This window comes from Salmo salar, chromosome 11 (genome assembly GCF_965601325.2).
Source record: "Salmo salar chromosome 11, fSalSal1, whole genome shotgun sequence".
Taxonomy (NCBI): domain Eukaryota; kingdom Metazoa; phylum Chordata; class Actinopteri; order Salmoniformes; family Salmonidae; genus Salmo; species Salmo salar.
In genome coordinates, this window is record NC_138301.1 from 105454607 (window position 1) to 105473012 (window position 18406).

At 42.0% G+C, this 18406-nt stretch overlaps 2 protein-coding genes across 2 annotated transcripts in view; one reads left to right on the forward strand and one right to left on the reverse strand.

The window, feature by feature from the left end:
* Positions 1-3191: 3191 nt before the first annotated feature.
* LOC106563473 (WD repeat-containing protein 74) lies at positions 3192-6636 on the reverse strand. The gene is made up of 10 exons (XM_014129088.3): positions 6475-6636; positions 6161-6267; positions 5885-6009; positions 5482-5545; positions 5189-5332; positions 4974-5075; positions 4517-4673; positions 4040-4182; positions 3855-3908; positions 3192-3746 (listed from the first exon to the last, which is right to left on the reverse strand). Exons 1-10 carry the CDS (start codon positions 6533-6535, stop codon positions 3564-3566), a joined length of 1140 nt encoding a protein of 379 aa, XP_013984563.3. The 5' UTR covers positions 6536-6636; the 3' UTR covers positions 3192-3563.
* Positions 6637-7351: 715 nt separating this feature from the next.
* The window catches only part of LOC106563472 (cornichon family AMPA receptor auxiliary protein 2), an 11730-nt gene continuing 675 nt past the window's right edge, over positions 7352-18406 (forward strand). The window contains exons 1-7 of the mRNA XM_014129086.3: positions 7352-8234; positions 8961-9608; positions 13380-13448; positions 13805-13852; positions 15272-15384; positions 16684-16827; positions 17072-18406. The exon at positions 17072-18406 is cut by the window's right edge and continues 675 nt beyond it. Coding sequence (XP_013984561.1) covers positions 9528-9608; positions 13380-13448; positions 13805-13852; positions 15272-15384; positions 16684-16827; positions 17072-17099 — 483 coding nt within the window. The 5' untranslated portion in view covers positions 7352-8234; positions 8961-9527 and the 3' untranslated portion in view covers positions 17100-18406. The remainder of the gene's footprint in view (positions 8235-8960; positions 9609-13379; positions 13449-13804; positions 13853-15271; positions 15385-16683; positions 16828-17071) is intronic.

Here is an 18406-nt window from a genome sequence, read left to right on the forward strand (position 1 = left end):
GAATGTATGATTATTTGACCTCAACGTGACTTCCCATGAATGCACTTGATCTCATTGGCTCATCAGTGTGATCTCCATGTTATGTGGCAGCACTGATTTATCATTAAACCCGTACTAAAGTATACAAATGAGTGGAACTCTGCACCTTGATCAATGTCAGATTTCTCCACCAACTCTGAATCAGTGCTCTGAGCGAAAATATAAAATGTTTCAATGAAAAAACACTGGTGTGGTTGGATAAACTTTTGTTCTAGTTTGTGTTTTTTGGAGTCACTAGACTAAAGTCAGAAACATCCCAAACTATTCAGTGGTCGACAAGCTGGCGGCGTTTTGTCAAAAATGTTTGTTACATACTGTGAAAGAAATGCAAAAGGGGTGAAACAAATTCATGCACACACACACACACAACATACACACATGCTTGTTTAACTATTCTTGTGGGGACCAAACAATTGATTCCCATTCAAAATCCTATTTTCGCTAACCCCTAACCCTAACCTAATCCTAATTCTAACCCTAAACCTAACTCCTAAGCCTAAAATAGCCTTTTCCTCGTGGGGACCAGCGAAATGTCCGAACTTCTGGTCCCCACAAGGATAGTAAAACCAAAAATATCCCCCCCCCCCACACACACACACACACACACACACACACACACACACACACACACACACACACACACACACACACTCACTCACTCACTGGCTCTTAATTACTGGAGTAAGAAAAGATGAAACTCAGTGAGATCATGAGGCAATAGTGCAGGAGGAAGCACAAGACTCTGGACTCTAAACACTGAACAAGGGAAACAGATTTTATAATAGCATAATAAAAATGCTTTTGAAGTGTTAATGGTTGTTATCAACAGGGTTAAAGGGTACACATTTCTTTTATCAGTGCAGAGATATAAAACATATCTAAAGTTACATATATATTTTACTTCATTTCTAATAGCACAGACCTTTTACAATTCAATTCAGCAACATCCTCTGGTTTCTCAGTTCCTACTTAATCCAACAGGCCATTGCAGTAAAATTTCATCTCTCCTCATAAAGTGTGAATGTCTACTGAGAACTAAGAGATGATTGTAATGAAAACTTCCCACAGCATCGTTTATCGTCATGTATAAAAAATATGAATCCCTGCTTAGACGAGCAGAAAGAAAATACTAAATAAGCTCCACACCATTGATATGAGGACACTGAAAACATGAGTCTCACAAACACATGGTTTGTGTTGAGGCCCCCTCCCCTCCAATAGGTTTTGTAATACTTAAACATTCCTTCCTCCACCCTATGAGGTCTTAGGATCAAGTACATCATTTGGCCAGTTTAGCAACAATCTTTTCCTTTTTGTGCCATCTGAACCTAAACTAGTTACCCTTTCTAACTTGTCCTTATTGCGGTCTATCGACAATCAGGTGACAAACGTCATTCACATTTTATTAGACACATGGCATGTTGCAAAAGCCCGTGTGGATGTGTTATTTCCCTGAGAGAACATGACACCTCTTCAGGGTATTATTTCTTTTGGGACCAAAAAAAGTACTTATCCTTGAATGTCATTTTTGAACTGAAAGTAAATGCTGAGCAGCAATTTATTTTCAACTGACAAATAAAGAGAAAACTCTTCTTTCTTTTAAGTTGTTTCCTCCTTTATTCAGTCTGGTCTTATCTTATCGGGAGTTAAGGAATGGGTGTGTCTGTGTACAGAGTCCAGTCTCAGAATGAGTCGAACACAGGTATCTTATCTAACACACACTGCTCTCCATGACATTAGAGAAACGTGGTGCTGTCTTCAATACACCCACAAGGTCACAAGCAACTCTTAAATCCCAGCATGTCAATTTGAAGACATAAAACCTAATGAAACTCACACTGCAATAATGTACTTTGTCAACCACAGTGATAGGTTACACAAGTGATTGCTCAATCATGGTTATAACTAATCCATTCAACCAACACTTATCGTTACACCAAGGTTTATTATACCTTGATTCCCTAAATGTAAGACAGGCCTATCTCTTGAATAAGGTAGCAATTAAATTGAATCATTCATTAGACCCTTACCCCCTAGGCTTACAAACATCAATTTCCACAGAACACACCACTGCTGGCTAAAATCTAAACAATTAACAGAGATATATTTACTCAAACTGACAAACACAAATTATAAAACACTTCTGGGCTAACTTCAGTTTTAAAGAGCAACCTCCCCTAAAAAGCAACTTCTAATTTTGAAATCGGCCTATGTGGAATTGATACAAGTCAGAAACATTTATACTAGTGTCAAAATTTACTAGTGTAAATACGATAAATTTGGTCATAAAGTCAGTCTCTTCCAAAACGGAGATTTGTGAGATAGGAAAACATGGTATGTCACAGAATGAAGGGTACTGTAACAGAATGAAGGTTACCGTGACACTTTTCCTTTGGCTGGGTTTATTTTAATCCTGCTCACAGCACCCAAGTAATCATAAATTCTGAGCGCAGCTTCACACGACCCGATCATAATACCCATGGTCCATTTGGTCAAATTAACCCAAGTATATTTGGTTTGATAGTCGATAACCCTATGGTGCTAGTTAAGGAGCATCAGTCAATTACACAATGTACAAGGGACAACATTTACATGTCAATAGCTCTTAAAAAAACTAAAAACGATACACATTGTAGAAATTCATATACAAATAATTAAAGCGACAACTAAAATATGTACAACATGAACACATTGTCCCATTTACATTGTGTAAATGATTGACTGTTCCTAATGACCCCCAGAGATAGGCTATCCAACTTCAAACCGACTTTGCCACGGTCACACACCAGCCGGCTCAAACTAATTGGCGAAGTTGGCTAGCATTAGCTAGCCTAGGCGACTTCAAGACAAGACCTGGTTGGACTGTTTCAAGTTATCTAGGAGGGTGAGTGACTGTAACTACTGAACTTAGCAGAGTGAATGTACAAACGCTCACCACGCACGAACACACACATTAAACCACACCCCCAAGACAACTCGCTTGGCTTCAGTCACGGCCGTTGCATTTCTTAATGACTAAGCCAAGAAACGAGGTCATATCAGGAAGTTCAGCCCCCCTTTAAAAAGACACCCATCATGCTGAGTGATTTTCCTAATCAGTACCTTCTACTCCATTCCAGCTGACACCAAAACAGAAACAAGCCGACCAATGGTACCAGACGCCATCGGTCTTTTTATTAGGGGCGTTGCACTCTCGCTGTCACACACACTTAAAAGAACCAGTCCTGTTCAGGGTTCTATGGATATTGTAATAGCCCTGGGGATATTGTACATACAATACACTTTTTTGTGTGCCAAAAATATTATATTATTTATGTTAGCTACATTTCAAGGAAGTTGGTATAGAAGGGCATGCAAACAACTCCAGAGTGAGTTTAGTTTTAATAGGAAAACTACAGCTATTTCAGTACAGACTCAACAGAAAAACAGTCTGTACATCCGCAACACAGACTTTTGGCAGACCTCTAGAGCTTCTGCGTTTCTCATAGAGAACACAGCCCTTTCCTTAAGCTCTCCACTGCAGGTCATTTGACCACTTTTCTTTTCTTCGTAGTCTTCTCTACACCTGTAACTACGGCTTCCTCTTCTTCTGTTGCTCTCTTCTTAGCCTGGTCATTTATCATCTCCATAGTGTCCCACACCTCATCCACTTCACCTCCCTCTTCTTTCACTTCCTCCACATCTCCGGTTACTGCTGAACTGCTCAGCTGAAATGGAGGACGGAGAGACTGTAAACACACTACAGTATATTGTTGCAGCAATATCACATGTTCACAGCAAAAGTATAATTCATAGCACTTTAAATTCTCCCCTACCTCTAGATCTTTGCTGGACAGAAGCACACAGTTGAGTCGTGACTTCAGATACACCTGCAAGGGAGACGGAGAGAGAGAGAACATCTTGAACACAATTATTAAAAACAACTCTAGGATGCTTCCCTAATGATGGTTTGTGTAGCTGGCTTCAAGTGTACTGAGAGTGTAAGAGAGAGATAGTGTACCTTGTGCTGTAGGGAGCGGTCCTCCAGGCTGTGTACTCTCAGAAAGCGATCCAAACCACAGGAAGCCACCAGAGGGAGAGAGGGGTGGCACTGCAGCCCCCGCACTCCTCCTGCCAGCCCCTTCAAACACCCACGCACCAGACCTGCAGCGAATGGAGAGGAGAAGAGGCGGCAGGGTTATACAACCAACAGACTGTAGTCAAGGAGAGGATCTCACGCAACATGCACTCGCACACATACAAAGCTCCATCTCTACATGACTATCAGAAGACAATCATTCTGATCACTACAGGCAAAGAACGATAAAGCCAAATAGACGCTTCAAAGAGCAAATATAGCAAAATGCCTCTCTAATGTAGTACAATGACAAATAAATACATGAGCAAACTGATAGAGGCTAACATGGAAATGTTCTAAGCAGATGGCTAAGCAAATGCACAATCATGTCAACAAGTAGACATCCTTTGCCTCATTCACCTTTCCGCAAATCTAAGATGGCGAGTTCTCCATGTGTGTTGCCCACTACAACACTGTCTTGGTTGGCAGGGAGGGAGAGGGCTGTGAGGGGGTACTCCCCAAAATGAGCCTCCAGAACCGGACGCCTCTGGGGAGAGGCTGGGTCATACACTCGCACCTAACAGAGAGAACAAACAGATGAGTAAAAATAGATGACTTTTGTAACGTCATTAGATAAATGAGGCAAAGAGACGTGATCCAAGTCATTCATCCTGGTACCTGAACTTGACCAATATGAATTAAAATCTTTACAGAAAAGGGACTATTAAAACCTTTAAGAGTCCCTTTTCACACTACTGAGCAAACTGCAGCTGGAAAAATGATTTGAGTACTTTTCTCTGGGTCAGTGGGTGAGAACACCAGCAGACCTAGTCTAAGAGCAGGGCTTATACAGGAAGAGACAGACATGCAGACAGACCTGGTGGTGACCTGTGCAGGTGACGATCTTGTTGGAGTCTGGGATGAAGACCATGTCTCTGACCCACTCTGGCACTCGCAAGTCCAGCCAGTCATTACGTACCTGCAACATCAAAAACACAGCACTGTCTTAATGCAAAATCGCCTAACAATAATAACATACTATGTAGACATTCCCACTGTAATTCCTTGACATGTAGTTGTTAACACTCTTACATTCTTGGAGGTGAAAATGGGTGTTTCAGGCCTCTCCAGATCCCAGACCTTTAGGCCATTCTCCTTCCCTCCTGTGGCCACTTGGTTGCGCTGTGAGGGATTCTGCCGCATCCGACAAACATTCGTCCCAGCATTTATCTCAACCTGGATATAGGGACAGAGGTTATGTTCAAGGAACTGGCAGTGCACAAAATGGCAGACAGTGAACCTTGTTCATGAATAAGTATCTAGTATCCATCAGCAATGTAACAACCCCTAGGGGGCCCAAGTGGTATTCTGGCAGTGTCACTCACTGTGTCTGTGCTGCCCTCCTTCCAGACCCTCAGCAGTCCTGCCTCCACACACGTGATCAGAGCACTGCAGAGACACAAAGGGAGTGTGTAGTTCAGTGTCAACATCAGGGGTGTATTCATTAGTCTCAGACCGTAGCAAAACAATTGACTTGTTGCAAAACATTTTGCAATGGAAACCGTTTACTGTAGGAAGAAAACGAAACGGGGAGGGATCATTTGTCCAATAGAAACTCTAGTTTTAGTTGCAAAACATTTTCTGTTATGGTTTCTGTTACAAAACATTGAAACAGACCAAATGTTTTACTACAGCCTGCGACAAATGAATACACCCCAGTATCCTCAACACATGACCCGGAAGCTGCTGGTGTGTACGGTTTTGTTGTCTTCATCTACAAGACTATACCTGTCTGTGACAGCAAGTCCTGTGAACCTGCCCTGGGTGCTCTCCCCACACTGTCTGGTCTCAGTGAAGATGCCCTTCTCTGTGCTAAATGTCTTCACTGTGCCATTCACAGACCCCACCAGTACCTAGAACAGAGACACTCAGGTAAATAACTGAATGGCACAACACTCATGATGCAAACTTTCCGACCTACGTCCACTCTTAGCCAACACATCAATGACCAACAGATCAGACATCATCAAGAGCTCCATTACTTTCTAGAGCCCCCACACACACCTCAGTCTCATGTTGATCTCCCCAGCCTAGGACACACACTTCCTGGTCCCGGCTCAGGCAGCTCATCTCACAGAAGTTGAAAGCCTGTTTTTTGGATAGGCTCACTCCTAACGAAACAGACAGACAGAGTAAATGATAGACATTTAAATATCCTGATGATGATCATCATTCCCAAAACAATCTGTGTCGCATTGGGTAATGTACTATCAAGCTAGCTACAACTAGCTAGCAAACACGTGGGGTTGTTAGCTAGCGCTAACAAACCATCACATAAGCACAGCATGGTTAAGTTTACTGAGATACATCATTTTTACCCTTTAATATCCCTGTTTCCGATCCCACCCATACTGAGCACACTTGACTTTTGTCTGCCATGAAAAAGAACGAAAAGATTGTCAAGAAAACAAAACCAAAATTCTAACACGTTATGGTGTGTCCAGAATGTCCTCCGTAGGGAAACACTAGTCATCGTACTTCTGTTCCGACCAAAATGATCTTGTATACAATTTCCAGGAGATGGTGCTCTTGAACTTTACATTTTACATCACTGCATCTATTCAAAATCCACAGCCAGTATTGCAGACAAAGTATAATATTTACAGTATCAGTCAGACTAATAGATAAGGGCTGTACACAGAAGCAACCCACAAGACACTAAAGGAGAACACATTCATTTTGCTGTTGTTTTTACATTATGTAAGATTCACTGACTTCATTTTCAAAAGGGTGTTTTTTCTGATGCTATTGGTGTTTTTCAAATGTTCAAGTTTGTAATCATTAGAGTGGCACTCAGGAGTGAGGTAGAGCAGGGGACAGGCAGAGGAGAAGGAAGAGAAGAGAAAATTGGACTTCAGGTCACCCTGGAGGATTTACTAGAGATGAGCTATTGGCATGGATTTAGTGGGTGACAAAAGAGGGGACAGGGATAGGGATTAGGGGAAAACAGCATGGGCACTTTAATATCCAAAGCCAAAGAACTGTGGGAATTAAAAAGTTGTAGAAATACTCCAATGAGAATAAGAGTGCCAGAGAGACTGGTAATAGCAGGGTAGAAAAGGATGAGAGCGAAAACTGCAAGACCACAGAAAGATAGAGGTAGCTTTGAGAGAACAGAGAAGGGGAGGGAAAGAAAGTAAGAGAAATAATCATATACTTAAAAGAAAGAGAGAGAGCCTTTTCATCTTTCTGGAAATTACAGAAGAATAGGAGACACGGCATCATGACACAATGAGAGGGGAAGAGGGAGAGACAAAGAGAGAGAGCAGGAGAGAGTGAGAGAGAGAGAGAGAGAGATAGAGAGAGAGTGATACAGAGAGAGTGAGAGAGAGAGGAGAAAGAGAGAGTGATAGAGAGAGAGCGGTATTGAGAGAAAAAGGGAGCAGAGGGAGGGGTAGATAGAGACAAACAAGGGAAGCCGACAAAAAAAATATTTGGAGCCTCCCCTGCCCCCTCAACCATCTCTGGGGAACAAGGGAATACGGCAACGGTTCAAAGCCAGGGAGAGAGGGACAGAGAGAGAAAGAGCGAGGAAGAGACTGTTGAATGCACTTGGCCGGTATATTCTAGGGTGATCCAAATCTTGCTTTATCAGACCGTCTGAGAGAGAGAAGAAGAAGAGACTGAGGAGGACAGAACATGAGGGAGAGTCTTTCTCGCTCTGTTTTGAAAATCATTCCATTCTTTTTTTAGAGAAAGAGAAGAGAAAACATAAGGGGGAGCTTTGGAGAGAGAAAAGCGAAAGAGGATGGAGGGGGACAAGAGAAAGAGGGGAATTAATTAACTTAGAGACTTCTAAGGGCTGTGATGTTTTTCCTTTCTTAAGAAAAAGACTTGTACCCAAATAAGAACCAAAAATGTCTTAACATCTAAACATTGTTGATTCTCTAAATGTTGTTTTTCCACCCTGCAAGTGAGCACTGAAAAGCATATGCGTGAAGAAATCTGATGGACGCGACTGAGATAGATAGAGAAAGGCAAGGCAGAGAATACTGACATGGTGTCGACCCAAATTGACAGAGTGGGAAGAGGAAGGAGTTGGATATTCAGTGATAGACGCATCTACCACCAAACACAGGTACACTCTGATCAATATTAAGATCAATCAAAATATCCATCGTCATCATCACAGATTATCATTATCCTGATACATCGTTCATCAGTCTTTATTGATTTGAGACCTCAGTGTGGAGTGCCTAAGTATTCTATCATATTGCTGTTTATTTATATTCTACTCTATACATTACAGCACCATTTCTCAAATCATTGCAAGCTATTATTATCAAATTGATCATTTGACTGTAAGATAGTGATCTTTGCTTATTTTGTTATTATAAATTATCACTAATAACTGTCATCGTAAGAATATTCATGGGGCACATGTATGAATTGCTGTTATTGTATGAAAAACAAAATATCCTCTCTCTTTACATTAGTGGACAATTATTATATGCCTACAAAACAGTCCTTTCTCTCTTGACAGCATATCTGCTCCATTTAAAAACAGAAATATCAGAATATACCAAAAACAAATCTCTTTTGAATAATCTCTAATACCAATTACAACTATCAATGTTTGTAGTTAAAATGTAAATAAATAAATACATTTGCCTATTACAGATGTGCGCTAACAATTATATTGTTCTTGAAATATGTGCCATCATGATTTTTTTCTAAGCAACTGAATAATAATAATAATAATAATAATAATAAGCCATAACACTACAAACTTCTGCTATAACAACCACAAGCCATACTGTCTCCCACCTCACAATAATCATTCCTCTCTTTACTTTACATACAGTCCAGTGTGTCAGGGAGCCACTTACTAGCTGTGTCACTGTGAGCAAGGTGTGTGGATATTGTGCAAAGTGGAGGTTACTGGAAGGGGGAGGGAACAGACACATAAAGTGCACAAAACCCCTGTCTGTCAGAATCAGAGGAGGCTGGGACCAGAGGAAAGAACATTACTCAGCTGGAGCTGTTCTCCATGAACAACTGTGCCTGTTGAACGCTTTGCAAATTGTATGTGTGACAGAGAAGAAAATATTTTGCACAGACTCATGAAAAGGAAAGAGGAACTCAAGCAGAAGGAGCAACCTAGATAAGCAGAAATAGAGAGACCACAGCTGATAGACTGGAGAGTGGAGCAGGTATTTTTTCTTTCAACACAGTACTTCAGCTCCTCACCTGGACAATACGGGCTCTCAATACAACGTAAGAGGGAAGGGAGTCATAGAGTCAAGGGCAGGGAGTGGAAGAACAGACAAAAACCTCCTGAGGAAGGAGAGATAGTCATCAATAGAGAGAGAGAGGAGGGGAAGTTCCCCCTCTCTCGACCCAACTCGTTGTCAGGCTGGCTGACACAGCCATGGCTTTCACCTTCGCGGCCTTCTGCTACATGCTCACCTTAGTGCTGTGTGCCGCACTCATCTTCTTCGTCATCTGGCAGGTGAGTTGAGCTCACACACACTCACTCACCTTAATCATGTTTATAAACTCTGGGTGATGGCGGTTAAACCATGTTTCAGCAATATTCTCTTGTTTGCTTTGTGACTCATACCTGAAATAAAGAATTGGTTGGTCTGAGAAATACCTAGAATTCTGGGTGAAGACTACTGAATGTAATAGTAGGATGAGACAATGTAATCACTGTAGTCTAGCCAGTGGTTGGTGTGAATGTGTGCCCACGTGCCCATCTGTGACTCACAATTTATTTTATTAATATCAGTACTGTAAGTGTCTCTCTCTCTCTCTCTCTCTCTCTGTTGTTATAATAAGCACATGTACAGTGCCTTCGGAAAGTATTCAGACCCCTTGACTTTTTCCACATTTTGTTAGGTTACAGCCTTATTCTAAAATTGATTAAATCGTTTTTTCCCCACATCAATCTACACACAATACCCAATAATGACAAAGCAAAAACAGACCCTTTGCTCAGTACTTTGTTGAAGCACCTTTGGTAGTGATTACAACCTCGAGTCTTCTTGGGTATGACACTACAAGCTTGGCACACCTGTATTTGGGGAGTTGCTCCCATTCTTCTCTGCAGATCCTCTCAAGCTCTGTCAGGTTGGATGGGGATCATTGCTGCACAGCAATTTTCAGGTCTCTCCAAAGCTGTTCAATCGAGTTCAAGTTCAGACACCTGTCCCGAAGCCACTCCTGCGGTGTCTTGACTGTGTGCTTAGGGTCGTTGTCCTGTTGGAGGAAGATGAACCTTTGCCCCAGTCTGAGGTCCTGAGCGCTCTGGAGCAGGTTTTCATCAAGGATCTCTCTGTATTTTGCTCCGTTCATCTTTGCCTTGATCCTGACTAGTTAGGTTTCCTCCAGATGTGTCACTTGGTATTCAGGCCAAAGAGTTCAATCTTGGTTTCATCAGACCAGAGAATCTTATTTTTCATGATCTTAGAGTCTTTAGGTGCCTTTTGGCAAACTCCAAGCGGGCTGCCATGTGCCTTTTACTGAGGAGTAGAGTGCTGCAGAGATGGTTGTCCTTATGGAAGGTTCTCCCATCTCCACAGAGGAACTCTAGAGCTCTGTCAGAGTGACCATTGGGTTCTTGGTCACCACCCTGACCAAGGCCCTTCTCCACCGATTGCTCAGTTTGGCCGGGCGGCCAGCTCTAAGAAAGTCTTGGTGGTTCCAAACTTCTTCCATTTAAGAATGAGGAAGGTCACTGTGTTCTTGGGGACCTTTAATGCTGCAGAACTGTTTTAGGTACCCTTCTCCAGATCTGTGCCTCGACACAATCCTGTCTCAGAGCTCTACGGACAATTTCTTCAACCTCATGACTTGGTTTTTGCTCTGACATGCATTGTCAACTGTGGGACCTTACATAGACAGGTGTGTGCCTTTCCAAATCATGTCCAATCAATTGAATTTACCACATGTGGACTCCAATCAAGTTGTAGAAACATCTCAAAGAGGATCAATGGAAACAGGATGCACCTGAACTCAATTTCGAGTCTCATAGCAAAGGATCTGAATACTTATGTAAATAATGTTTTTTTACATTTTTTATAAATAATAAATAAATTAGCAAAAACATCAAAAAAATCGGTTTTCGCTTTGTTATTATGGGGTATTGTGTGTAGATTGCTGAGGATTATTATTTTTTAAATCCATTTTAGAATAAGTCTGTAATGTAACAAAATGTGGACATTTATTTATTTAACTAGGCAAGTCAGTTAAGAAAAAATTCTTATTTATAATGACTGCCTACTAAGGCCAAACCCGGACAATGCTCCTTTCTAGGGAGTTTTTCCTAGCCACCGTGCTTCTACATCTGCATTGCTTGCTGTTTGGGGTTTTAGGCTGGGTTTCTGTACAGCACTTTGTGACATCAGCTGATGTAAGATGGGCTTTATAAATACATTTGATTGATTGATTATGCACCGCCCTATGGGACTCCCAATCACGGCCGGATGTGATACAGCCTGGATTCAAACCAGAGACTGTAGTGACGCCTCTTGCACTGAGATGCAGTGCGTTAGACTGCTGCGCCACTCGGGAGCACAAACTTTAGGGATCTGAGTACTTTCCGATGGCACTGTATGGCACCACAAACAGGAAGTTTATTAATATGAGCTAGTGAAAAGGAATTTCAATTTGAGTATGAATGGGGAGACAATTAGATGGAGGGCGAGAGAGATATAGGTGCATTAATGCAACCCTCATCATAAGGACCAGCCTACTGACTGCAGAACTATGATAGGAATTTGTACAGGCGTCACTGGAGACTTCTTCACAATCAGTATTCTACATGTCTAAAGCCTCAGACACAGACTGCACAAAGGCCAGAGCTCATCTCTCTCAGCTATAGCCTTCTGTCGAGGGAGACATTGTTCATTTCAAATTCAACACAGCATTATCAGATCATTACAAAAGACTGGTTTGAAATTACTGTAAGTACTGACTACTAAATTGACTAGTGGGTGAGACTGCACTGCATGTGAGTCAGTCAATGTGTGTGTATGTGTCTGTGTTTGTGGGAGAGATGCGTGTGTATGTGCCTGTGTGAGAGAAGGGGAAGGTAAAAGGTGGTATAGAGTGTGTGTATGCGTCAGCAACGAACCATGTTATTTAGAATGCTTATCAAACTATCATTTTGTTCCACCCCTTACCCCCATCTGCCTCCATCCATGGTTTGCGCCTCCCCCCCCCCATCGCTGTGTGTCTTTCAACCAATGACATGGCTTGTTCACTTCTATAGTAACCATGGTGCCCGCTAAGGGGCTCATCAGATCACTATGGAAACTGTATCTGTTTACTACGAAGAGGAGCGTGAAACAGAGAATAGGGGGTTGTGCTCTCCGGGATCCTTGGGACACCCCTACCCTAAACCCTAACCCTAACCTTCACCCCTAACCTAACCATAAACCTTACCTAACGCTAACGCTTACCTTAACCATTTTACATTTCAACTTCAAAGGGGTAGGGACGTTCCAAGGATCCCAGATAGCATGGGCCGAGAAGAGGGAGTGGTTTAGATCTATAAGGGGGAAAGGTGTTGTTGAAAGTAAAATACAGATGTGGAGAGTTACATTGGTCTCTGAAAGGGAAAGATGGATGTCACAGGAAGAGAGGAATGTTGAGAGGCAGAGAGGGATGCTTAGATGGAGATCTAAGAAACAGAGAGAAACCGAGAGAGACTAAGAATTTGAAAGATATAAAAGGATGAATGCAGGTATGGGAATTGCAAACTTAATGCGGCAATCAGCAGTTGAAACAATAACAAAAGAACTCCCCGCCCCTCATTTGGTAAAAAGCTGAGGGATGGAGCTGGAAAAATGTAGCTATGGATGCAAGGACTGACCAAAATTCTAGCTTTAACCATGTTTTGAGGCTATATAGTGTTTGTTTACATCGACTTTGTTTAAAAACATTGGAGTAAAACAAGCTTATATTTTGGGTTCTGATGGGGTATGACATTTGAGCTAAACTCATGAGGCATTATAAATTATATTCGGCAAGAATCAATGGCTACATATCATTCATTTACAAGTCCAAAAATGGTTGCAGAAACTGCAGATTACCTCTTTAAGATGATAAGAAATCTTGTGAAAAGAGGCTAAAAGGGATATGATTGGAATTTAACGAGAATAACACATTGTGAATGTGAAAGAAAACACCATCCATTTACGTTCAATATTCATTTATCTTTATCTAATGCAAATGACAGAAAGTTTAACCATATTATCCACTGTACATGTGTTTTTAGATTATTGCGTTTGACGAGCTGTGCACAGACTTCAAGAACCCAATCGATCAGAGCAACCCCACCAGAGCGGTAAGGCCCCCTGCTTTATGAAAGGGACTGGAGTTCTGTGAAGTGTGACCCAGTTCTATGAGCCCATCTACAGTCACGGCCACTCAGCTGTGAAGAGTAGAGCACTATAGACAGACAGGCAGACAGACAGACACACATAGACCATGGCTACTTATTCAAATAGAAAAACCTTTGTCTTATTTTGAATGGTTTATTTATCATGTTTGATCTATTTATTTATCATGTGTGAAGCATTTACTCAATGTAACGTAGCTTCTATTTTGCCAGTGATATTTTTGCTGAGGGTTCCTTCATCTCATATAGCTACACAATAACGTTCTGTATCTGACTCTCCTTTCTCTCTGTTCACTTTTCAGAGGGAAAGAATTCTGAATATTGAAAGAATATGCAACTTGCTGCGGAAGGTCAGTAAGTGGCTCCAAGGCGCGCACACACACACACACACACACACACACACACACACACACACACACACACACACACACACACACACACACACCTTGTGGGAGAAAAGATCTACGCATCTATTTACAGGGCTGAGACGGATTGATTCACATCTTCCCTTCCTGCCTGTAGCCCACCTTCTCATTCTCTCTCTTACTCTCAGACACACGCAGACACGCGCGCACGCACACACACACACACATTATAATTACCTGGCTTTCTATACTGCCACCACTCCCTAATTTTCTCTGTCAGTGTTAATGGACAAGCTGTAGAGCCGATGAGGGGAGATTGAAGGAGGGAACACCTGGAGGCCAGCAGGCTTTTATGAAAATCAGAACTGATCCCTGCCACTCTCATTCCATATGAAAATCAGAACTGATCCCTGCCACTCTCATTCCATATGAAAATCAGAACTGATCCCTGCCACTCTCATTCCATATGAAAATCATAACTGATCCCTGCCACTCTCATTCCATATGAAAATCAGAACTGATCCCTGCCACTCTCATTCCATATGAAAATCATAACTGATCCCTGCCACTCTCATTCCATATGAAAATCATAACTGATCCCTGCCACTCTCATTCCATATGAAAATCATAACTGATCCCTGCCACTCTCATTCCATATGAAAATCATAACTGATCCCTGCCACTCTCATTCCATATGAAAATCATAACTGATCCCTGCCACTCTCATTCCATATGAAAATCATAACTGATCCCTGCCACTCTCATTCCATATGAAAATCATAACTGATCCCTGCCACTCTCATTCCATATGAAAATCAGAACTGATCCCTGCCACTCTCATTCCATATGAAAATCAGAACTGATCCCTGCCACTCTCATTCCATATGAAAATCAGAACTGATCCCTGCCACTCTCATTCCATATGAAAATCAGAACTGATCCCTGCCACTCTCATTCCATATGAAAATCAGAACTGATCCCTGCCACTCTCATTCCAAATGAAAATCAGAACTGATCCCTGCCACTCTCATTCCAAATGAAAATCAGAACTGATCCCTGCCACTCTCATTCCAAATGAAAATCAGAACTGATCCCTGCCACTCTCATTCCAAATGAAAATCAGAACTGATCCCTGCCACTCTCATTCCATATGAAAATCAGAACTGATCCCTGCCACTCTCATTCCATATGAAAATCAGAACTGACCCCTGCCACTCTCATTCCATATGAAAATCAGAACTGATCCCTGCCACTCTCATTCCAAATGAAAATCAGAACTGATCCCTGCCACTCTCATTCCATATGAAAATTGCAGCTTTTTTAAAGCATTTTGTCCTGAAGTGTTTCTGATAACGACATTTGCATTTGTGTGGTGTGCACCCTATTTGTATGTTTTATTTCTAGCTGGTGGTGCCAGAGTACTCCATCCATGGGCTGTTCTGCCTGATGTTCATGTGCGCTGGGGAGTGGGTCACCCTGGGCCTAAACATCCCCCTGCTCTTCTACCATCTCTGGAGGTACACACACGACACAAGACGACACAACATGACACAACACGATACAAAAAGACATGACACAACAAGACACAACACCATATGACACAACACAACACGAACAACACGACACAACAAGACATGACACGATAGAAGACATGACACAACACAGCATGGCACGACACAACACGACACAAACAACACGACACAACAAGACACAACACGACACAACACAAACAACATGACATGACACAACACAAACAACACTAACAACACGAACAACACAACATGACACGACACAAACAACACTAACAACACGAACAACACAACATGACACGACACAAACAACATGACACAACACAACACAACTCGACACAACAACACAATACGACACAACAACACAATACGACACAACACGAGCAACACGACACGACACAACACGAACGCCACGACACAACACGACACAACACGACACAACACAAACAACATGACATGACACGACACAAACAACACGACACAACAAGACACAACACGACACAACACAAACAACATGACATGACACGACACAAACAACACGACACAACACAACTCGACACAACAACACAACACGACACAACAAGACACAACACGACACAACACAAACAACATGACATGACACGACACAAACAACACGACACAACAAGACACAACACGACACAACACAAACAACATGACATGACACGACACAAACAACACGACACAACAAGACACAACACGACACAACACAAACAACATGACATGACACGACACAAACAACACGACACAACACGACACAACACAAACAACATGACATGACACGACACAAACAACACGACACAACAAGACACAACACGACACAACACAAACAACATGACACGACACAACACAAACAACATGACACAACAAGACACAACACGACACAACAACACGACACAACAAGACACAACACGACACAACACAAACAACATGACACGACACAACACAAACAACATGACACAACAAGACACAACACGACACAACACAAACAACATGACACAACACGACACAACACAAACAACATGACACAACACAACACAACTCGACACAACAACACAACACGACACAACTCGACACAACAACACAATACGACACGACACGACACAACACGAAGGACACAAAGCAACATGAACAACATGATACAACACAACACAACACGAACGCCACGACACAACACAACACAAACGACACAACCAACTCCCACCACTCTCTCAAACAGCATGTTTTTTAGTTGTTTCTGTTGTAAGAATGCTCTCTCTCTCTCGTCAGGTTTTTCCATCGGCCGGCAGATGGGTCAGAGGTAATGTATGATCCTGTCAGTGTGATGAATGCAGACATCCTGAACTACTGTCAGAAGGAGTCCTGGTGTAAGCTGGGCTTCTACCTGCTCTCCTTCTTCTACTACCTGTACAGGTGAGGTCATATTACAGGTGAGGTCATATTAATCAAACTATTTATCATCAGTCCAGCCAAGTTCATTGGTGAGTGGTGATCTGTATGAATGGGAGCCTCCTCTTCTTACTGCACAATAACTGCTGTCACTCAGACCTAAAAGAAAGAGTGACAGGGGACATGATGTTATTGCTTGGCAACATCAAATTCCTTCTAACATTGCTGTCCTTCTTTCCTATTTTCTGCCTCTCTCTGTCCTTGGCAGTATGGTCTACGCCTTGGTGAGTTTCTAAACACAGACTAGAAGACAAAGCGACAAAGAGGAGATTGAAAGACAGTAAAAGAGAAAGAGCATGCAAGACTAAGACTGGGTGATGTCACTCACCCTTCTTTCTCACCACCCATTACTCCATCACAGACCCTGTTTTGCTCTCCTCAAATTTTTGGATGGAGGGACAAACATCGGAGGACATCGTGAGGAAATTAGGCAAAGTAAAGAGACTTTTTTGAGGCTGCTCAGACACTGACGAGACATAGAAGAGGAGGCGCAGACAGAGAGGAGGAATGAAATAATGAAGAGAAAGAGAGAACACATCTTAGCCTGTGTACGGGATGCCTTGATCTGACCACATCACGTCTTAAGGGCTGCGGGTCTGCTATTCTTAGTGATACTGTCACTCAACTGTGAATTTATAACGTTTGTGTTGCCTAAGTCCTAGCATAGATGTTGCGGATTCAATATCCTTCCATTCCCACAAACCTCACCATTTTAGAAAATAAACATGTATTTAGTTATTCTACTAATTTGGTTATTATTAATTATTTCAATAATTCAGTACTTGTGGTAAATCATATTCCGAGGATATGAATAGTTAGTTGTTTAAGCAAATAAATACACAGTTCAATGCTACTATTTTGATCCAGAGGGATAGCAATTGTGTTATTCACAAATATCTAATATACGTCATTTATGAAGTCAACAACACGAACACACAATATGAACTGAACATATGAACACAACATGAACCAATGGAGCAAGCCAAGTGGAGAAATAACAAGCTGTAACACTGTTTTGATTATGATGCAATGGCCATAAGCTTCTGCGAAGGATCGCGGACACCCTGGAGCAATGTTTGAGTCTAGGTCCATCCCAATCAAGGCACTATCTCCCAGGCCCCGTTCCTGCCCAGGGCAAACAGGCGGATTTCATTCCAACAGAAAATTATTCAGGATTGAAGGGGATGTTTTAGCTCTGACCGAGTTGGTACTTGGGTGTTTGTCTGTTCTGTTCTAGGCAGGAAGGGATGATTTCACCTGGACTTTCCATGCTCTGTGCTCAGTGATTCTAGATTCTAGAAATCTCATTCAAGAAAAGCAATAGTTAGGAGTGATTACTGTACATGGGATCATATTTCCTCTGTGGACTAATACTGTGTGACACAAATAACTGATGAGGATGATGAAGATGCTGATGTTGATAGGGTTCCAATGATGACTGTGTCAAGCACAGAAACGAGTCTCACATAGAACATTATGGTGGGACTTACATACTGTCATTGTTCTCACTCATAGGTGTCATAGTGAATGTTGACAGACACTA